General features: G+C 40.6%; 1 protein-coding gene across 2 annotated transcripts in view; it reads left to right on the forward strand.

Moving 5' to 3' along the window:
- The window catches only part of PSME4 (proteasome activator subunit 4), a gene marked incomplete in the record, with an annotated part of 199,381 nt that extends 175,687 nt beyond the window's left edge, over positions 1–23,694 (forward strand). Inside the window, 6 exon segments of one of the 2 annotated variants that reach the window (XM_078784398.1) lie at positions 4,041–4,166; positions 4,299–4,454; positions 19,261–19,408; positions 19,865–19,998; positions 21,761–21,900; positions 23,193–23,694. In XM_078784398.1, the coding sequence (XP_078640524.1) occupies positions 4,041–4,166; positions 4,299–4,454; positions 19,261–19,408; positions 19,865–19,998; positions 21,761–21,895 (699 nt within the window). 2 annotated transcript variants of the gene reach the window in all.
- Between the last annotated feature and the right edge of the window lie 446 nt (positions 23,695–24,140).

Here is a 24,140-nt window from a genome sequence, read left to right on the forward strand (position 1 = left end):
TTGTATTCAATGATTGCTTTTGATTCATGTTTCCATGAGTTTTCTGGTACTGGGATATTGAATTTCTTGAAGGTGTCCCAGTAGATTACCCGACGTACCTTGTTGCGCCTTTGTGTGCACAGCTGTTATGACATGAGTTTCTTTTTTTTTACATCCAGGTAGGCGGTGGCTTGTGCTTTCCGTTTCTACCTTGCAATGTCCTGCCACCTTAAAGCTGTTGGTGTAGTTTCCTTGGTCTTGAGCATTTATGATGATTTGTTCTCCATCTCAGTTGAGCTGACCTCTTCTTAACCATTCGAATGAGCCTTCTTTGTCTAAGCCCAATCTGTCCAACTCTTTTTTTTATATCTCTGCTCTTAAATTGTTCTCTCAGTTGTCTGTTGTTATTTTGCCGTATATTTTTCTTTTGTCTTTTTTTGCAATCGTTGGGGCTTTATTTGTTGCTATTTTGGTTTTGTGTGTGACATCTTCTATTCACACCTTTTTTTGGAAGTTTTTTGCAAGGTGGGTTAGGGTCACCTTTTTTGGCTTGCTGTGTTCATGTTTATGTACAAATTTAATTCAGTGGTCTGATGCACTTTTCACGTACTCAGCCAATCCTACAGTTGGCATTCTGTGCACTTGGTTGAGCTCCATTTTTCCACTACCTCCTTCTCGTCTTGGCAGGTACATTCTCGGGATACATTGATTTTTGTAAACCATTTTGTGAATGGTGTGGAATTTTCTTGCTTTGAAATTGGTTTATTGATTTCTAATTGTGACCAGTTTATTTTTTCGTAGCTGTACTGGAATACTCTGACTGTGAACTGGCTTATGGCTTTGATTTTGTTTCTTGGAGAAAGGTGTGTTTTCAGGATCAGTCTCATTTTACGTAGGTATTCTTTGATAATTGTTTTGCACATTTGTTTGTGACATATTTGGTGGCCCTCTTCTATTCTGGGGTATTTCTATGATGCTTCATTGTCTAGCGCCTGTATTGTTGTATTTAGGTCGCTTTTTATGTTGTCCGTTTTTGTTGGGTTACCTTGTAAAAAAGTGCACTTGCCGCATTTATGTAGGCTATATTATATGTGGATGTCTTCGGAGTAGTGTTTCAGTAATTTCAGTTGTTTTTCCAGTTTTCGTCACTCGGTGCAGTGTCTTAAATCATCCGCTTGTAGTACATGTCACCTTTCTTGTTTCTTTGGACATTCGTCTTTTCAATGTTAGGGTGTATCTGTGTCTTTGCTCATTGATGAGGTTACTTGGTGGATCCAGGGCCAAGGCAACACAGGAGGGGTGAAAGGCTGTCTCCTTGGAAGATCCTGTTTCAAATCTTCACCCCTGGTGTTTCAATCTTTCCTTCCATGTGTTGCAGTGTTAGTGTGACGTTCCAAAGCTCCATTGCTTTCTAAATCAGTTTGATTATTTGGTGGATGGTCTTGTACATTTGCATGCAATTTAACATCCATGAATGTGGAACACTATCAAAATTTTTTATAATCTATCCATGCTGTGGACAATTAGGTTCTTCTTGTATTGCAATTTTTGAGTATAACTATTTAATAGTAAGGTAATCGATTTTTCTGTAACATCTTCTCTTGCATCCCTTCTGTTCCTCCTCTCGGCCTCCTTGTTGTGTTAGTTGGTGGTACATCATTTCTGTGACGATCCCTGTTGAAAGTTTGTATGGTGTTGGTAGGTATGTTATTGGCCAGTATTTGTGAGGTAGTTGGATTTCTTCAAATTTTGGGATGAGGAAGGTGTTAACTTCTTTGAGCCATTCATCCATTTCCTGTTCCCTTGGACAAATTATTGAATGCTCGAGCATAGTGAACATGAAGGTCATCCAATTGCTTTAGCTAGAAGTTCAGAATCCTATCTGGAACGGGGCTTTTGAAGTTTGCCATCTTTGCAAGTTGTTGTCTTTCTGCATCAATTATTACTGGGGGAATTTCCTCAAGATGTTGCTTCTTCACTTCCAAGTTTTGGATCATTTTTGCCTCCTTGTTGTGTTCTTTTCAATCTTCATAAATTAATTTCCAGAATTGTTCTAGTTCATCTTTTTCAGGAGGGGATGAATAGTGTTTGCTTCCACAGTAGTGTTTGGTTCCTATTTGTGTGGGGCTCATTTTGTGGGGCCTTCAGCACAGAATATATACATACACTTCTGTACACTTCCCAAATCTGTTACTCTTTTGTTCTTTTTTTTTGTATATGTAGTCGAGGCTCGTGGAAAAGCTCGCAGACTGAACGGATTAGGATGTAACAGACAAAACCAGGACGCAAAACATGGGGGAATTTGTTTTGCATGAAAAAAGAAGGAGGAAAACTAAAGAAAAACATGCATGCATGGAGAAGGAAACTCGAAGGAGGAAAACTGGAAAATTAGGAGAGATTTTGGAGGGGTTAATGAGGGTAGAAAGATCATGGTTTTAGATTTGTGACGATTTGAGATGGTGGTGAACAGCTGTCTTGACCTGGAGGGAAGAATGAGATTGAAGAGGAACAAATGAGTGGAGGTGAGCAGTGATCCTGGATTAAAGTAGTTTTACCAGAAGAACGATGACAATGGACAATGTGAGCCCTGAAAAACCTGGGGGGAGGGTGGGAGAAAAGCAGGAAAGAGGAGAGGGTGCAAGACCAGAAAGGAGGCACTAGAAGACAGAGAGACCACCGACCTGTCTGCGATGGCGAAGTGATAAGCCCATAGACTCACCTTCAGTGCAGGAGATTCCAATGAAGTTGAAGGCCTTGGTTTCCACGGCAGGCAGCCCGGTGGGGAGAGCGGTACTCCATCAAGGTGCGGGTGAAGGGCTTATAGGTGGATAGGAGTTATGGTGTGCTAAGGAAGGACTTTATATGGATGGATTTTCGTTACAGCGAGAACTTAAGAACAGCTGAAGAGATCCAAGTCAAACTTGGTACAAATATGTATTATGATGCAAAGATGAACTGTTTAGATTGTGGGGTCAAAGGTAAGAGGTCCCGTTCGGTAAAAATCCTGTTTAAAAAAAAAAACGTTCGGTAAAAATTCACTAACTCGTGAATCGGTGATGGGATTTTGACCAAACTTGGTACATATTAGTATATAGACTAGACGGATTGCTGAGAAATGTGAATGTTAGGTGCATTTTTTGGTAGAAGTTGGGAACCTCACTTTTTAACATAATTAGGTTATGCTGAATTCGATTAACCTGGTTCCCAAGCCGAATTTTGAGTTTTTGACCTTCTAATTAGCATAAACAAAATGGCCGCCAAATTGCCATTTTTTGACACATTCTTGGGACAAGCATTTATATATCATGCTGTTTATAACACTAAATAAAGAACTTTGGAGAAATCCCAACATATGTGAGGTAAGATTTACTTACATAACTGAGCGAAGATCTACTGTACTCTATATACCCCAAAAGGGTTGGGTGAATAACAGGACCCTTCCTGGTGCTAATGTGGTGTTTTTCGTGCCAAACTTTTGAAACTCGCTCCTGCTGTTTAACATGAAACTGAAAGGGAGGAAGCCTGGGTTGTGCTCATTTGCCAAACAGCTAGCTAGCGCTAAGGTCATTAGGTTGGATGTTTCCAAAGTTACAAAAGAGTAGACACTAGCAATCAGTGTGGTGTCATGTTTAGAGCTTGCTCTCCGAGTCTGGGAGGTCGGCAGTTCAAACCTCGGCTGAGTCAGAGCAAAGACTTTTGAAATGGTCCGTGCTGCTTCCTTGCTTGACATTCAGCAGTTAAAAGGAAAAGAGCAAGCACAATCCCCACAGGTTGGCATCCAGAGGGAGGAGAAATTGTCTCCTTAGCAAATACCCCGATGATGAGAAAGGCAGCGCCATTGGTGTGGTATCGCTGGAACCCAGAGTGCCCTGGGAAGTGACGGCACTCCCCAAGCTTTGGTGGTTGTTTGTCTCGTCTAAGAGTCCTGTGTTGTCTTGTGTATTGTCTGTATGTCCACGTCTGTGAGATCTCTATGTGGCCGCTTCACTATGAGCTTTAGACACTGTAAAAAATAAAATGATAACAATAATGTACACTCCTCAGATCTTGTTTGCCCACAGGTAGCTCCAGTCGACAAAGAGATCCATGATGAAGTGAAACAGGATGCCAAGGTGGCATTAGCAATCATGGCTCAGGTTCTGCTGACACCCAAGCAGTTACCAGATGTTGTCAATTTGCTGCAGCAGGTAAGAGAATATTCGCATGGATTTGATTTGAGCATAAGTAGAAGGGGGCAGACGTTGGAGAACAATGGAGTTTGAAGAGTTTGGCTCTGAGCTTTGAGTACTCAGATATAACCCTGCCAATTTTGCCCTCAGGTCGTGGACTGTGCATCCTGGCATGCTCGATACACTGTGCTGCCTTTTATTCAAACCTTGATTTTCTACAACCTATTCCTCTTCCTTGCCAGCAAGTCAGCAGTTGCTGCTCTCCGTCGGCTTGTACTGCAGTTGCTCCAAGATGAACAGCTTGAGGTATGTCTGACAAGATAACAAAGACCAGAGATCAGTTTGCATGATGCGGACAGTTGCCTTGTTGCATGGCTTGACCTTGAACGGTTAAGTGGTAACAATTGTCGCTGAAATTTTATTTGTTTCTTCAGAGAAAAAGCCACTTGTAAACACGAGTTGATGACTGCTTACTTAACCTCAAAGACACTCAGTAGAGCGCAAACCTCCCTCTGCCAGGCTGAACAGTTTGTTCTATATCCCATGAGGCCAGATCTGCATCCGGATCTGAACCAAAATCAAATTGGCTTGTTCTTGTCACCTAGCCAACTCATCCAGCAAGTTTTGTCGTAACCCATCCACAACTTTTTGAGATATCATGATTGATATATATATATATATATCAATCATATATATATATATATATATATATATATATGTATATATATATATATATATATATCAATCATATATATATATATATATATATATATATATATATATATATATATATATATATATATATATATCAATCATATATATATATATATATCAATCATATATATATATATATATCAATCATATATATATATATATATATATATATATATATATATATATATATATATATATATATATATATATATATATATATATATATATATATATATATATATATATATATATATATATATCAATCATATATATATATATATATATATATATATATCAATCATATATATATATATATATATATATATATATATATATATATATATATATATATATATCAATCATATATATATATATATATATATATATATTGTAACGATTTTGAGAAGTGTGTAACGAATTTGAGAAGTGTGTAACGAATTTGAGAAGTGTAACAATTTTGGAGGAAGTGTAACGAAGTGGAAACGTTACAATGTGAACGTTACAAACGTACGGTACCACCCTGTAATGTAAATAATGGTCGCAGTCAGCGTCCTAGTTAAATTGCATGAAAAGTACACGCAGGCCACGATATATCTTTTAAATAGTGTATTTCCTTATTCCATGTAGGCTAAGTATGTGTTTTCCCACTAGATTGACTTTGCATTGTATCAAACAAAATAAGCGTAGGCCCTTCCAATTTCCCCAAAACCTCCCTTCCATTTGCCTTCCGCATTTTGGTCGGTTTTTCTCTTCAACCACCATTGGCCACGAGGTAAGGTTGGAGAAGAAAGGCGTGTCTCCACCTCGTCAGAAGAGGGAAGGAGTGAACCGGCCCTAACAGCCAATCAACACCGCGGTGATCGACCCGGTAGGCGTGCCCTCGGAGCCGGCGGCTTGATTTCGGCCGAGGTGATAAAAGCGACTGTAAGGGACTGCTTTGCCAGATGACTGGAGATGAGCTGGAGATGACCCTGGGAGAGGAGCAAAGAGGCTGCACCAAAGAGAGGCGGTGAGATGCGAAATGCTCCAAGCCAAAGAGGAGAGGTACTCGGCAAGGAAACCAGCTTTGGAGAGACGCGCTGAAAGGAGAGAGACGGCCCCACCCCAAGAAAAGGAGCAGGTGTGCCGAACCAGCGCGTGGCGTCTCCCGCAGTGGATACGCGACGGAGGGTTTCCCGCCAAAACCGCGAGGAATTGCGAACGGCGGCCTCCCGACCTTGCCTCCATCTCAAGCCTTACCTGCCTGCATTATCCCCTGTGTAAGTGTGAACGTCCTGTCCTGCTCGTTTGTCTTGGGGCTAAGTAAAAATGAATAGTGTAAGTTAAGGATTCGCTGTGTCACTGTTTCTTCCATCCTTTGCTTGTGTGTGTATAATAAATCTGTTCTTCCTCCGTATTCTTCTTCTTCTTTTTCATTCTCTTGCGATCGCTTTAGAGATTTCCCGATTGAATATCCGTGGGGCGATCTGGTCAACGTCGGGTGAAATCGGGGAGTAACTGTTCGGACGCGGTTAAATACACCACCGCTCGGTCAATATAACATCTAAAAGCCGCGTCTGTAACAATATATATATATATCAATCATATATATATATATATATATATTATATATATATATATATATATATATATATATATATATATATATATATATATATATATATCAATCATATATATATATATATATATATATATATATATATATATATATATATATATATATATATATATATCAATCATATATATATATATATATATATATATATATATATATATATATATCAATCATATATATATATATATCAATCATATATATATATATATCAATCATATATATATATATATATATATATATATATATATATATATATATATATATATATATATCAATCATATATATATATATATCAATCATATATATATATATATCAATCATATATATATATATATCAATCATATATATATATATATCAATCATATATATATATATATATATATATATCAATCATATATATATATATATATATATATATATATATATATACAGTATATATATATATATATATATATATATATACATCAATCATATATATATATATATATATATATATATATATATATATATATAAAGTTTTGACTTTTTCAACATATTTCAACATACAGCTATTTGATCTTCATTTCAACAATATTGATAGATAAAGGTGATATAATATCATGAAACATTTACATTTTGCAGTCCATTGTATCTATCTATAATTCCAGTAATCTCTGTGTGTCTGTGTGTGTGTCTGTGTGTTTGTCTGTGACCGCTGTTTCGCGACAACTACCGGTCCGATATACTTGCAACTTGCCAGGTATATTGCTGGGGACCCGAGGATGTGCCTTTTCAACGTTTCATATTAATCGGACAAGTAGTTAGCGAGCTATGTCCAAAAAACGATTCAACCAATCAGAGAGCAGCGAGCTATCACGTGTGCCGAACGTGGCGAACAGACTCTGCCTCGGACGGCACATTTGAGAGCGTATTCATTTATTTCACGTTGGCAAACTATGTTGCCGCTATGTTGGCATTAAACGATGTTTTAAAACTAATTAAAACTAATTTGCGATTCTTTCGCTTTCCTGCGCGTTTGTGCATGCTATGGCGATTTCTTTACCAAACTCCGCAAGCCGTTCGCTTTGGACCAAACCATTTCATGTAAATAGAGGGGGGGATTGTCACCGTACTCGCAAGCCGTTCGCTTTGGACCAAACCATTTCATGTAAATAGAGGGGGGGGATATAATTTTAGATATAGATATAGTACGGGCATGCCCTAGTAATTTAAATAAACATAAATGTAAATTTCACATGTGGAAAACGTAAGTACACCCTTGGCTCTAATAGGTCATATTGCCCCCTTTGGCAGAAACAACCTCAAGTAGGCATTTCTTATAACTGTCTACCAGTCTCTGACATCGACTGGGAGAAATTTTTGCCCACTCCTCCATGCAGAATTCTTTCAGCTGTGCGATGTTTGAGGGGTTTCTTGCATGCACAGCTCGTTTCAAATCCCCCCACAACATCTCGATGGGATTTAGATCCGGGCTGTGACTTGGCCATTCCAGAACCCTCCATTTCTTTCTTTTTCAGCCATTCCTTGGTGGATTTATTGGTATGTTTAGGGTCATTGTCATGTTGCAAGGTCCACCTTCGGTTGAGCTTCAACTTCTCCGACAGCTGGCCTCACATTATCCTCAAGCACCCTCTGGTACATTGAAGAATTCATCGTGGATTCTATGATGGTGAGCTGCCCAGGCCCTGATGCAGCAAAGCTGCCCCAAACCATAATATTTCCACCACCATGCTTTACAGTTGCTATCAAGTTCTTGTAGTCAAATGCTGTCTTTGGTTTTTGCCAAACATGTCTTCTGGTACTGTGGCCAAATAGCTCTACCTTTGACTCATCTGTCCAGAGCACATTGTTCCAGAAGTGCTGGTCTTTGCCTCGGTGTTCATTGGCAAACTTTAGTCTTGCCCTGATGTTCTTTCTGGACAGCAAAGGTTTACCTCCTGGCACACCTCCCATGTAGATCAAATTCGTGCAGCCTCTGTTTAATGGTAGACTCATGCACTTTGACATCAACAGTGGCAAGAGCTACCTGTAGGTCCCGTGATGACATTCTGGGGTTCTTCGAGACTTCTTTCAGCATCTTGCGGTCTGCTCTCGGGCTGAACTTGCTGGGGCGGCCTGGCCTGAACAAGTTGGCAGTTGTTTGGAATCTTCTCCACTTGTAGATGATCTTCCGGACAGTCGAATGATTGATTTCAAATTGTTTGGAGATCTTTGTAAATCCCTTCCCAGACTCGTAGGCATCTATAACCTTCTTTCTGAAGGCCTCAGAGAGCTCTTTTGATCTAGGCATGGTGACGCCACACACTTCAATAACAAAGAGCAAAACAAACTAAATGTCTGAGGTTTAAATAAGACAGGTTCCTCCAAGATCCTCTCTAACGATGTTCTAATCATTTGCACATGACATGAGCTGATGCACCTGATTCTAATTTTAGGTATTTGATGTAGTGATAAATGTAGGGGTGTACTTACTTTTTCCACATGCGAAATTTGCATATATGTTTATTTAAATTATACAATGGACTACAAAATGTAAATGTTTCATGATATTTGTTACATTATATCACCTTTATCTATCAATATTGTTGAAATGAAGATCAAATAGCTGCATGTTGAAATATGTTGAAAAAGTCAAAACTTTACATGGGGTGTACTTACTTTTTCACATGACTGTGTACATATATATATACGGATGGACGTACACTCCTTTTACCCATATATATATACCAGCAAAAGTACCCGGCATTGCCGGGTAACAATGAGTCGCTTCCTGTCGGGAATATGATATACGCAATCTGGGTCCATCATCTAGAGGGAATTTTAAAAACAGATCGCAAGTACACTGGAGCAGTGACGTATCGAGTAAAAATGATGCTCGGGGCGAGAAGTCAAATTGCCACCCCTCATAACTTCCTATAAGTCGTGTGTGTGTGTGTGTGTGTGTGTGTGTGTGTGTGTGTGTGTGTGTGTGTGTGTGTGTGTGTGTGTGTGTGTGTGTGTGTGTGTGTGTGTGTGTGTGTGTGTGTGTGTGTGCGTGCGCGCGCATTGGGTTAATTAATTTGTTCACCAATCAAAAGGTAGAAGCAGATTGTGTTTTTTAGATCTAAAGCTCACAGATTAAGGCTGCATAAAATAAATCAATTTTCATTTTGTATTTTTTTTTACCAATTTCGTTATTTTGAGCATATGGAGGAGGAAGAAGAAGAAGATGGCTGAATACAAACGGACGTGGACGGGCTTTGCTTTTTCAGATGCTTTCTGGTTTAGCAGTTGCAACTGGTCCTACCCCCACCACCTCAACCCCACTCCCACTCCACCCCATTTTTATTTCCGCACATGGTTAAAAACAAAGGTGGGCGGTCCGCTTCGAAAGTCCGCTTATCCGCTTATCCGCTGCAGCGGACTAACGTTTTCGAAGCGGATAAGCGAATCGGAACAACCCCCGGAAACCGAAGCGGATAAGCGTAAGCGGACTACCGAAAAATTAAAACGCATCGCGATTCGCCAAATCAGCTGTTAGCCTGAGCCGTTACTCTAGAATTGTGAATATTTATTTAAGTGAATAATCTATCTATAATTCCAGTAATCTCTGTGTGTATGTGTGTGTGTGTGTGTGTGTTTGTCTGTGACCGCTGTTTCTCGACAACCACGGGTCCGATCTAATTGAAACTTGCCAGGTATATTGCTGGGGACCCGAGGATGTGCCTTTTCAAGGTTTGAAATTAATCGGACAAGTGGTTCCCAAGGTATGGTCACCGTACTCGCAAGCCGTTCGCTTTGGCTTTGCGAATGGACCAAACCATTTCATGTAAATAGAGGGGGGGGGGGGTTTCTACCGTACTCGCAAGCCGTTCGCTTTGGCTTTGCGAATGGACCAAACCATTTCATGTAAATAGAGGGGGGGGGGGGTTCTGTGGTCGTTACTGCCACGTGGTTTCAAAGTTTTTTTTTGTTGTTGTTGTTTGCACGCATGTTTTTTTGCACGCACGTACGGGCAAGCACGTACGGGCAAGCACGTACGTGCGGGCACGCCCTAGTAAGTGAAAACTGAATATTTTATTGGACGCTAGAGCGGCAATACGTCAAGATGGAGAGATTTCTGACTCTCCAGCCCAGCGGCAGTGCCAGGGACAGGCACACGAGCGACGCAAACCAGCAGTCCCAGCACAGCGACATCCACAACCCGGCGGTCAACATGATGGGGGACGTGGAGGACAGTCACGAGATCTGCGCCCTGACCCCTCAGCTCGCGCGCAGCAGAGTAGAGTAGAGTCGAGTGGAAAACTTTATTTCAATAAATTTTGAATAAATTTTATTTAAATAAAAATGTATATTTTTGATCTTAAAAGCTTTGTTTGTCTTTGTAGTAGTTAGAAATGGCTATTTAGGCTTAAAAAGCATTAAATTCCCTTTAGAAACGTCAAAAATCGCTTTAAAAACGTCGAAGCGCTTTAAAAAAATCGAATCGAAGCGGATAAGCGGTAAGCGGACTAAGATTTTCGGCCGCTGAAGCGGATAAGCGAATCGGACTACACGGGCTGGCGGAGCGGATAAGCGGTAAGCGGACTTAAAATTTTCCGAATCGCGCCCACCTATGGTTAAAAACCACAATGCTATAAGCTCCACAAACTCTTAATCCGAACTGATCTTCAAAATTCCAACTTCAGAATTGACTAACAGCTGTCCCCATTACTAAAAAAGTGTTCTTTGCTAAAAACGTTTCATTCAAAAAACGTGTCTCCGAGCAGTTCCCATGGAAGTAATAATTAAGTTAAAAACGATTATGAGGTTGAATTAAAAAAAAACTAACCCCAGAATGAGAATCACAGCCTCGCTTAAATAAATGCATATACATTTGGTTATAAAATCGGAGATATGGTAAATTTTGTCAGATTTCACTCCAGATTTGGAAATTATTTAGTTTGCAGCATCCAATCCTCATATCAGAATCCAGATTTTGATGATATGCTTCAATTATGTAATGATAACCGATCATGTTTCCAAGTCAAGGCACGTTTGAGTAGGCGGCTTAGGTTCCTAAGCCGCCAACAAAATGGCGGCTTAGGAACCCAGCGAGGTGCAGTGGGATGACCAAGATGGTGGGCCGCCATATTGGTAAGCCACAACATCGGGTTCCCGGATTCGTGGCAGGTTCGTATCTATTCAATTTCAAAATCATAATTTTATTGAGGATTTTTTGAAACCTTCTACCGACCTTAGAACATCCGCTGGGACCCCAAAACATTCCACAGGAGGTTTGGCCGGGCTAGCCCCAAAACTGAGGGAGTAGTTTGGGGACGGACGGACGGATGTACACTCCTGTTTTATAATATAGACTAGCGAGGTACCCGTGCCAAGATGACGGCTTCCTTATAAGCATGCACCAAGGAGAAGAAACGTTCTGTCATCCGTTTCTTGGGAAGTGAGGTGTGAATTCCAGTGAAATCCATTGCAGAATGAAGATGCGATATGGTGACGCTTGTTTATCGCTGCAGCAGGTGTACGACTGGGACAGGAAGTTTAAAAGTGGAGTGTCCAGTGTGGCAGATGCTGCTTGCTCGGGCCAGGCCTCACACAACCGACACACCAGAAATGGTTGCAGGAGTTGAGCGCGTGCTAAGGGAAACCCGTCGCATTACGCTGGATGAAGTAGTCTCCTAATTCAACATTAGCCATGGTTCAGCACACCATACTAGTACCCGACTGTAAAGCCGCAATGAGCCGGCGAAGCCAAAGCCTCTTGCCACTATTTTACCCATCACTATGGCATCAGTAGGTTAGGTAGTAGGTAGGTGTAGTAGGTACCGTACCTAGTAAGACTTGGTAAAAGAGAAGAGCAGACAGTCCTCCCCAATACCTACATACAATAAATGTCACAAGAAGCTTAAGGAAGTAACTATACGATGTGCTAGCTTCAGGCCTATTTTAAGAAATTTTAACTGGGCTTAATATACGTTTTCACAGTATGTGTGTTGTCTAACTTCAGTCGCTGTCAGGACTGGTTCTCTCCGGGCACTGCGGCTTCCTCCACGAGAAGAAGTTAGCTTGCAGTAAGATCAGTGCCGACAGATCAGACGATAGCGCCGTTTCAACGGCAATGTGTGATTGTCGTTAATCAAACCGTGTCGATGGCGCTGATTGGCTGACCTAAGCTGATCGCTGATTGGTCAGCTCACAAAATTTCGCAAATTCAGACCTAAAATGACACCATTTGCATTGTGAATGAGATTAAAATTGATAAAATTTACTTCTTGATTAACTCGGTGAATTCCGTCTCAACTTCGGATATTTCCGGCCGTGAAAAACTATTCCCTACGGCCGCGAGATTTCTAAAAAATAATTCTTCGTCAATTTTAGAATATTTGATGCCGTTTTCACCCTCCGAAACGCGTAATAAGCTTTTTTGAAATATTTTTTCAAATGCTCGAATCTCATTGGTTCCCGTGTTTTGTGACGATTTTCGTTGAAGATAACGAGGTTGGTCTTAAAGTATTTTAATTACAAATTAGAGGTGCATAAGAATGTGAATCAAACAAAGACGGGTGAAACAAACTCCTATTGAACTTTTTTCGCAATTTTTTAATGCATACTTCCGCATCCGGAAGATGGCGGCCTCCATTGAGTGATTTGGTTTTTGAAATATTTTTTCAAATGCTCTAATCTCATTGGTTCCGGTGTTTGGTGACGATTTTCGTTGAAGATAACCAGGCCCGTGCGGGCCGAGGTTGGTCTTAAAGTATTTTAATTACAAATTAGAGGTGCATAAGATTGTAAATCGAACAGACGGGTGAAACAAACTCCTATTGAACTTTTTTCAATTTGTTATGCATACTTCCGCATCCGCAAGATGGCGGCCTCCATTGAGCGATTTGGTGCGTCAAAGCTTCGAAATTCTCAAGCCAAGGGATCCAGCATAATCTGGTTTGTCAACATAATACGTACGCATTCATTGACAACACCGGTTTCACCGGCTATAATTCACAACGTGCTGGGGTTTCGCAAAGTGTCTGCAAGGTAGGTGCCGAGACAACTCGCACCCGAACTGAAAGAACGGCGAATGGACGCATGTGAAGAACTTCTGCGTCGTTACAAAACAGAAGGCGACGCTTTCTTACAGCGTGTAGAGACTGGGGATGAAAGCTGGGTCCACTACTTTCAGCCAGAAGCAAAGAGTGGCGCCATTCAACTTCACCGAAGCCCAAAAAATTCCGCACACAGCCTTCCGATGGAAAAGTGATGCTGACGCTCTTCTGGGATAGCTGAGGCATACTTGTGGAGCTTTACATACCCAGAGGGATCACAGTCACCAGTGCATCATACTGTGACCTCCTTAAAAACCATCTGAAACCAGCAATCAGATCAACACGCCGTGGACTACTCACTACCGGTGTTTTGCTGCAGCATGACAATGCTCGGCTCCATACTGCCCGCGCTACAGCTGCAACAATCGAGGACCTGCATTTTTAGTGTCTTCCCATCCACCCTCCTCGCCAGACCTCGCCCCTTCGGATTACCACATCTTTGGGCCACTTCAAGGCGCTTGGTGAAACCACTTTCCGATCCAACGAAGAGGTCCAAGAGGTGGTGCAAAAATGGCTACACAAGCAGCCAAAATATTTTTTTCTACAGGAATCCAGGCCTTAGTAAAGCGCTGGAAAAAATGAATTGAATGCAATTGAGATTATGTTGAAAAATAACAGTTATTACACATGTACATGCAATAAAGAAGTTGTGAAAAATATTTTAAGGTTACTTATTGACTGCCCCTCGTATATACATACATATATACCCTGCAAAAAAAGAAACGCAAAAGTAGTAAAATCGTAAATATCTGACAGAGTGTTGCCGATATCCACACAAAATTAATACCAAAAATGAATAGGTCATTTCTGCATGGATTGGGATTGATTTGTGTGGAAAGAATGAGGTACTGCAGAAATTTGGCGAAAAGATGGACCAATCGCAAAAACACAACCACGTGAGAGCCTGGCGCCGAAACACACCAACATGACATGCACGTGCAACATCACTTGTGGGGCTATAAAAACGTTGGGTTTTCATTTGCATGCCATTACAATCTTACAGCAAGTGAACAGCGAAAACATGCCACAACTCACGGATGAGATTCTTCGGCCACACGTTCTTCCCATTATGCAACAAGCGAACGTCATTTTCCAACAAGACAACGCCCGGCCTCACACGGCAAGACTGACAACAGCCTTTTTGAGGAATCACAACATCCAGGTCCTACCATGGCCCTCCAAGTCTCCAGATTTAAACCCAATCGAACATTTATGGGATGCACTGGATCAACGACTGCGAGCACGTCAGCAACAACCACAGAACCTCCGACAGTTGGCACAAGCACTGAACATTCACCAGGCCACAATTCGGGATCTGATTGCTTCCATGGGACGACGATGACAGTCAGTTTTGGACTCTAATGGTGGCCATACAAGATATTGAGCACAGATGACCTTCACCTTGAAAATCAACTGTTCCATGTGTGCCATATGGAACCATCGATTACCATCTGATTATTTATATGATATATAAAATATACATCTGCAGACTTGGCATTTAATATGGAATTTTTTTTTTTTCTTGACTTGGGTTTACTTTCCTAACTCAGTATATCAATCTGGTGAGTTTCTTTTACACTTTGGTGATTTATTTGTTAAAAGAACCATGTCACTGATTGTCTGTCACAGCAAGAAGTCAACAACAGGATTATATCACAGGTGGCGTGGCAAAATGTACGGACAGGTGCATTTGATGATTGGCTTCACAGTCGGGTATACAAGGGTTGTTGCGTTCTGTATTCGTGGAAAACAACTGCTGCACGTCTCCAAAAGTTATTGCCGCTTCTTCTGGAGATGGTCCGTCAACTCGACAATGCTGTTTGTCATGGAGTGGTGGCTTAACGAAATTACGGCATGAAACAGCGTGCTATTGCTCGGCAGTATGGCATCACTCAAGGTCAGGTGTCAAAGATCCTGAAACGAAATGCTCAGAGGGGTGTCCCTACTCCAATACCGAGGCCAGGATGTCCCCGCAGAACCACAAGGAGGAATGAACGCCAGCTGCACCGGTTAGTCCGCAATGGCCGTACCAAGTCAGCTAATCGGCTTAGGGCTGAGTGGTAGCAATTGACAAATGTGCCTGTATCCAGAAGCCTAGTCAACCAACGACTAGTTGAAGCAGGCTATCATGCCAGGCGTCCCCTGAGAAAGCCACGTCTGACCAGACAACACCGCCAGCGCCGATTGCAGTGGGCCAGAGAGCACCGTCAATGGCAGCCAGGACACTGGAATCACGTGATCTTCAGTGACGAGTCTAGATTTCTGGTCTATCGTCAAGATGGCCACGTCCGAGTGCGCAGACAAGTGCATGAAGCCTACAACAAAGATTGTATAGTGCCAAGAGTCCAAGCTGGAGGTGGTGGGGTGACCGTTTGGGCTGCTTTTCATGCAGGGGGCAAAACTGACCTGGTTGTTCTGAATGGAAACCTGAACCAGTTCAAGCTCTGGGCCATTCTGGAAGAAACAGTGCTTCCATTTGCTCGTGCAGCCTTTCAAGGAAACTTTGTCTTCCAAGATGACAATGCACGGCCTCATCGTGCTCGCATGATCCAATTGCAGCAGGCTGTGCGTGAATTGCAGCAGGCTATTGTCACTGCATGGCAAGCGATTCCTGTCCAAACCTTGGCAAATCTCATGAACAGCATGCCTCAACGTGTGCGTGCTCTCCTGAATGCTCGTGGGGGTTACACGAAGTACTGAACTGTAATTTTACTGTCTGTAATCCCAGTCGTAATTTAACTTTCGTTTTTGTTAAAAAATTTTTTGGCTAATGTGCAAAATAAAGAGATACTTCTGGAAAACGTACAGAAGTTTAACACAGTACTGTCCATGAATTGAGTTCGATATCAATTTACATCACTTTCAAGGATCAATTTATTTGTTTCGAAATGTCAAATGTGGTTTTTGTTTCTTTTAAAGGTCACATTAACAAAATCGAGAATAATTTCAACATAATTCCAATGAACTTTTGGTTCTAAGACATCTTGAAAAGTAAGTTCACCCCCACAAAAAAAATATTCCATATTAAATGCCAAGTCTGTTTCATCACTTTTGTGTTTCTTTTTTTGCAGTTTTGCGTTTCTTTTTTTTGCAGGGTATATACAACAACAACAACAACAACATGCATTTTAAGGCCATTTTCCCTGCTAGAGCGGGGGTTAGCCTTGCGGTCCCCATGACGATCTTCTCCATTTTGCCCTATTTTCTGCATCTCCCCTTGTTAACCCCCTTGCCCGCATTTCTTCTTCCATCATCTTTAGCCAAGTCTTTCTCGGTCTTCCCCGTCCTCGACTTCCTTCTACATTCATTTCCATCACTCTTATGAACCAGTCACTTTCATCCTTCCTAAACACATGACCAAACCATCTCAACCTGTTCCTCTTCACAGCATCAATCACAGGCTCTATTCCCATCATTTTTCGCAATTCATCATTTGTCTTCCTCTCTCTCAACGATACTCCACACATCCATCGAACCATTCGCATTTCCACCCTTTCCCACCTTTGTTGCTGCTCTACGTTCATTACCCATGTCTCGCTCCCATAAATCATAACACTTCTCACACATGCAGCAAACACCTTTCCCTTCAGCTTCAACGACACTCCCCTCCTCATCAACACGCCACTCAGTTCCCGAAACTTCTTTTCCATGCACATCTCACTCGAGCAACCGTTGCCGAGTCTGATGCACCTTCTCCATTCAGCATGTCTCCGGGGTTGCAAAATGTTTTCACACCTTCCAGCTTCACGCCGTCTCCAAGATCCAACTCAACATTTCCTCCATGTGCAGCTCCCTCTGTGCACACCTTACATTTGAATGTAGCTGCCACACTGGTTAATGACCCTCTCAGACCACTACATTTTGATGAACCCACTCTTGGGTGGGTATATACTATATATACCCACTATATATACCCTCAAAGTTAGGGTATATATAGCATGATATCTCAAAAAGTGTGTATATATATATGTATATATATACAGTATATGTATATATATTTATATATATGTATATATATTTATATATATATATATATATTTATATATATATATATATATATTATATTTATATATATATATATATATATTTATATATATATATATATTTATATATATATATATATATTTATATATATATATATATATATATTTATATATATATATATATATATTTATATATATATATATATATATTTATATATATATATATATATTTATATATATATATATATATTTATATATATATATATATTTATATATATATATATATTTATATATATATATATATATATATAACAACATATATATATATATACACATATATATATATATACACATACATATACATATATATGTATATACAGTGCATTCAGAAAGTATTCAGACCCCTTAACTTTTTTCACATTTTGTTATGTTGCAGCCTTATGCTGAAATCGTTTAAATTCATTTTTTCCCTGATCGATCTCCACTCAATACCCCATAATGACAGAGAAAACAGGATTTTAGAAAGTTTTGCAAATTTATTAAAAAGAAAAAACTGAAATATCACATTGACATTAAGTATTCAGACCCTTTGCTATGACACTTGAAATTTAGCTCAGGTGCCTTCCATTTCTGTTGATCATCTTTGAGATGTTTCTACACCTTGATTCGAGTCCACCTGTGGTAAATTCAATTGATTGGACATTATTTGGAAAGGCACACACCTGTCTATATAAGGTCTCAAAGCTGACAATGCATATCAGAGCAAACACCAAGCCATGATGTCGAAGGAACTGCCTGCAGAGCTCAGAGACAGGATTGTGTCGAGGCACAGATCTGGGGAAGCCTACAAAAAAACTTCTGCTGCATTGAAGGTTCCCAAGAGCACAGTGGCCTCCATAATTCTTAAATGGAAGAAGTTTGGAACAACTAGGACTCTTCCTAGAGCTGGCCGCCCGGCCAAATTGAGCAATCGGGGGAGAAGGGCCTTGGTAAGAAAGGTGACCAAGACCCCGATGGTCACTCTGGCTGAGCTCCAGAGATCCTGTTTGGAGATGGGAGAAACTTCCAGAAGGACAACCATCACTGCAACACTCCACCGATCTGGGCTTTATGGCAGAGTGGCCAGACGGAAGCCAAACAGTTCAATCTTGGTTTCATCAGACCACAGAATCTTGTTTCTCACAGTCTGAGTGTCCTTTAGGTGCGTTTTTGCAAACTCCAAGTGGGTTTTCATGTGTCTTCCACTGAGGAGAGGTATTAATGAGTGCAGATTGATGAGGGAAAAAAATGAATGTTAACGATTTCAGCATCAAGCTGCAACATAACAAAATGTGAAAAAAGTTAAGGGGTCTGAATACTTCCTGAATGCAATATATATATATATATATATACATGGTGTATTTCGTTTTTGGCCCCATCTCTCAATGATGAAGAATCTCTTTGAAAATTAAAGCGTTCTCGTATTTTTATCTGGATCTTCACCAAAATCCAATCAATATATCCTCGTCACTCACCCAACTTGTCCAGCAAGTTTCATCCGAATCCATCCATAATTTCTTTTTGAAATATCCTGCTCACAGACAGACAGACAGACAAACAGACAATAAGGGATGAAAACATAGCCTTTGTCCTACTTTAGTGGCGGAAATAATAAGACTAACGTACTCTTCTTTTTTTTTCATCTACTCAGCGACTGCCTCATTCATCTCAATTTGCAGGTTCGTGAGATGGCTGCCACCACACTTGGTGGACTGTTGCAGTGCGGCTTCTTGCACATGGACCACGCTATGCAGGAACACTTTGAATGGCTCTGCCAAACCCATTTTCCTCCTCGTTGCCGCAGGGCAAATAATATCCCATTTGTTGGTACGTGTCCAGCCCTGAGATCTCTGCTGGGGACAAATACTCTACGAGACGTGGAGAATATAGCATTGCATTTACATATTGATGCCATTATGACTAATAATATAACTATGGGATTATACAACTCATGTATTTCATATTCATGGGAGAGGAGAGGATAGAAGGGGTTAAAATTAAGAAGAGGAAGTGGAAATGGTCATGTGTGAGGGGAGGAGGGAGGTGGGAGGGCAGAAGGGTTAAGGAAGGGGGGGGGGGGGGGAGCGGGTAGAATTCATTGATACGCCACTTTTGTTTATCGAATAAACAAATGCCTCATATGCCAAAGACTTTAATCTTTTTTTTGCCAATTTGCAATTTGTCTAAAATGTATTAAGAGCCAGGCATAGAGAAGTGTAATTTGCACAAACGTCATTTTTCCTCTGTATATGTTTTCTTCCCTCCACTCTTGTTTTGCTGCAGACCTTGTGCGTCGTCATGCCGGTGTGCTTGGTCTCAGTGCCTGTGTACTTTCAAGTCCCTACGATGTGCCAACATGGATGCCTCAGCTTCTCATGGAGCTCAGTCAGTACCTTAATGACCCACAGCCCATCGAGGTGACTTTGTATGAAAGTACTGCATTTTTCGCCCACCTGGAATATATTTCTGGGGAGCTTATTGGATGGCACGTCGTCCGTCCGTAAACAATTGCAACTTCTCCGAAACTGCTGATGGGAGGGATTGTGTCCAAACTTGGCTAGCATTTTAGCTCTTTCACGAGCCTCGATTCAGTATACAAAAAAAAAAAAAAAAAAAGACATTTGGTATGTTGCAACTCAAGTTTGTTCACACATTACAAAAATTGGGGTCAAAGTGGGTGCAGTTTTGACCCCTCCCCCACCCCTTAAAAAATATGAATTTGCTTTTTCCTCCGAAACGACACACAGTTTTGTTAAAATTTGATCACAACCTTCATCTCCCTTGATGTAAGAATGTTTGTTCACGGCATTAGAAAAATCAAGGTCCAAGGTGGTTTTCGGGGGGAGGGTAGGTGGTATTTTGGCTGCCCTCCAAAATAGGTATTTTTTATTTGTTTGTTTAAAGTCTCATGATTATGTTAGTATGATTGTACATGCTGCCCTGTCTCCTCGGAACCATTGAAATTGGTTTAAAATACCGTGATACTGTTTAAAATACCTTTAGTCGGTGTAGTATACTGCTTTATTCTACCACGTGAGCACCTAGGGGTGTTGTCCCTATTTTTACTTTATTAAGCCTCCTCGCTATAGAATCGGGGAAGCTTATAGCTGTTTTAGGGTTTGTTTCTACAATTAGTGCCCCCAATTTTTAATGATACCACAGAGTTTCTTGGACCCCCTGGAGTACAAAACACCATTTAGGTTGGTTGTTTGGTTTCTTCCCTTTCTGCCAATGTCCGAGATGTATATTGGAGTCGGCTGTAACTTTCGGAATGAAATTTGCGTCAATGGGGATAAAAAGTATGCGGGTTGACATAACCTTTTGTTGTCATTGACCTAATTTTAAAAGGTCATGACCCAATTATGCATTTAAACATTTTTCACCAAAACTCAACTAAGGATTGTCTGATCAGAACGAAATTGCCTTCTGTAGATAGCCGAGAGCAAGCCACATTTACATCATACTCCTCCGAGTTAAAGGTCAAGGTCAAATGGCGGTCTGAAAAATACCGCGTTTTTTTGTCATTGCTCAGTTTTACCAATGCGGCATCTTAAAGACCGCTTAACCTTTCAAGATGTTCTTGCACCAACATAGTGTTACCTGCACTGATGTTGTGCACCTGATATTTGATTCGTGTCCTTGACCTACTTTTTTTGGGATTGTGATGAATTAACAAAAAACACACTTTTTTGATCATATCTTGAAAAATGTTCCTCCGATTTTCATGATGGTGAGTTTTATAGATAGATTGTAGATTGGGACACATTTTCTTAATTTATACTCTACCCCTAAATATTGAAGGCTAAGGTTATAATGCGATCCATAAGGAGGCTTACCCTTGGCAATCACTTTGTGAATCTAAATATGTAGTTTATTTTACAAGTGTGAATGTACTCGACACAAAAAGACTTGTCCTCAAGTTTGTCCCCGGACTATGAATTGAAACCCAACAGGGAGGTTAGTCCTTTTTCTCCATCTTTTTTTTCCACTCATTCTTGCTCTTGGTGGATGCGTTTCTTGAAGGCATCAGAATATAATTCATGTTCATGATGCAAAGTTTTGTGCAAAGCGTTTTAATCCCTCCTCAGAGAAGCAAGCCGTCATTACCTCACAGTCAAGCGGTTGTAAGAAAAGCTGCCTTCATCCGCTCCCTTTCACATGCCCATAATGTATTTGCAGATGACTGTCAAAAAGACTCTGACCAACTTCCGCCGAACACATCATGACAACTGGCAAGAGCACAAACAACGATTTACTGATGACCAGCTAGTTGTTCTCACCGACCTCCTTGTATCACCATCATACTATGCTTAATGCAGGTGAAGTGTTTGCTTGATGATCGGGCTCAGAGGAACGAACACTTTTTTGTATACATAGTCGAGGCTCATGGAAGAACTGGTTCTAGTGCACTTGATCAGGCTACAAGAGGATAAAAGGGGCAGGGGGGGAGGACACTGTCAGCAGGGGAGGATGTGGAGAAGGATTTTGTGGGGGGGAACATGGAGTAGAGGGAGGGACACGGGATAGGGGTGGTGGTAGGAGGACGAGATAATGTGGGGTAGGGTGCTGATATAGAGTTTACCACATCGGTAATCATACATTAATGGCAAAATGAATTTGTTGCCAAGGTCAGCAAGAACAAGACTGACATCAGCATTGTGATGGTGGGAAGGGTAATTAAAGACACAAAGACAGCAATATATGAACATGATGGGAGATAGGGCAAGTTTGCGAAAGAAAGAAGAGGAAGCAATGTAGGGGGGGGGGGGGGGGGAAATTTTGAAATGATAGTGTAGGAAGGTTAAAATATTATAAAAATTGACATTTCAAAGATTGACGGGGAAGGAGAGTGAGCGGAAGAGGAAGAAAAAGAAGGGATGATAGGAATGAGCTGAGAATGAATGATAATTGGTGATGATTTTCAGGGAGATCATGTTGAGAACAAAGAAGAGGAGGGCAAGTGAAGGGATTTGAATAAGGGTGAAAATGAGTGATGGAACGGTGCGGAAATAAAAAGGTAGGGAAGGAGCCATTGATGAAGCATATTATCGAGAGTAAAAGAAAGGATTTTGAGCTGGGATGAGAATTGGGATGGGAAGAGACAATGGGACGAAAGAACAACAAACAGGTATGTGAGCCAGGGCTTAATTGGGTATGCGTAACTAGCCAAAGCAGACTGACAATATCAAAATAACCAAACAGGCATGCAACATACATGTCAATGAAACAATGGGCTTGAGCAAAAGTGGACAGCAATCGACAACAACAGAGACAAATCCGGAAGTCACTCGGAGGAGAGAAGAAAAGTTGCCACCACCGGAAACCGGAAATGGTTATATTTGTCGACATATAGCTCTTTTTTTTTTCTTTTTGAGATGCTCAAATGTGTTGTTTCTCTCAAGTTGGAATTCTGTTTTTCATTCTTGCTCTCATTCATTCATGCGCCAGCTGAAAGGCTTGCATCATTGAGGCATTTAGGATTATTGTCCAACAGATTCAGTTTTCAACGGCTTTGCTAACCGACTGATTGAACTTTTAAAATGGTTCTATTTTCACAAATGCACCAAAGTAATCTTTAAGATTAATTTTCAAAACCTTTTCAATACCCTAGACGTCCAAGTGTCACCTTCATTGATGTCACAGCTGCATTGCATGGGACACCGATTCTTCCCGTTTCGGAAGTCCTCTGCACCTAAATGTCGACAGATTGCCAGGCAAAGTCTGCCAATGCTGGATTTACACATACATGATGTGTGACGTTGCACTTTGCAGCTGTTATTCCTACTTGCCTTGTGTCGGAAATTGAAAGGTAAATTATTACTTCAACCAGTTGTACATGAATTCCAATTTTCCAAGGCTTGTGCCTGACAGTCTGCATTAATTACACTTTGTTTGAATGCATGAACGGTAGAGGTATACAGAGTGAGTTTTTGGTATTTCTGTGAAACCCGTGTACTATTGTGACACATTTGTCATTGATGTGCCTTGGGTTGACTTTTGGAGGTAAAAACATCCTCGACACATTTCAATTTTATGTGATCTGCCTTGACATATTAATGCTGATAAATAATTCAGTGTTGAACTTCGAAAATACATTTTAAACTACGAGTAAACTGCTTTGAAATGCTTTTTTTTTTCAATCTAAAGTACTTAAAACTTCACTACTTTTCAAATAGGTCATTTCCTTTGTAAAACGAAGTATCTGGTAATTGTGAACATCAGAAATACTCGTATTGGATTGGTGATGTTCAAAATTGAAATTTATTTTTGCAATACAATGGGATTTTTTAAATTAAAAAAAACAAACATTGAATGCCTCATTCAGGGAGCCTTTAAAAAAAGGTATCTGTTTCCAAATATGCAAGCTATGATCTCCCTGCTACATTCAAAGCATCCCATTAAAATGGCCCAAAATCTATATATATAAAACACAGTGTGTGTGTGTGTGTGTGTGTGTGTGTGTGTGTGTGTGTGTGTGTGTGTGTGTGTGTGTGTGATGTTACCGATAGACTCCTAAACGGAGAGGCTCACGTGCTTGATATTTGGCATAGACATGGCC

The sequence above is a fragment of the Myxine glutinosa genome, chromosome 9 (assembly GCF_964187855.1).
Source record: "Myxine glutinosa chromosome 9, kmMyxGlut1.1, whole genome shotgun sequence".
In the NCBI taxonomy this organism is placed as follows: domain Eukaryota; kingdom Metazoa; phylum Chordata; class Myxini; order Myxiniformes; family Myxinidae; genus Myxine; species Myxine glutinosa.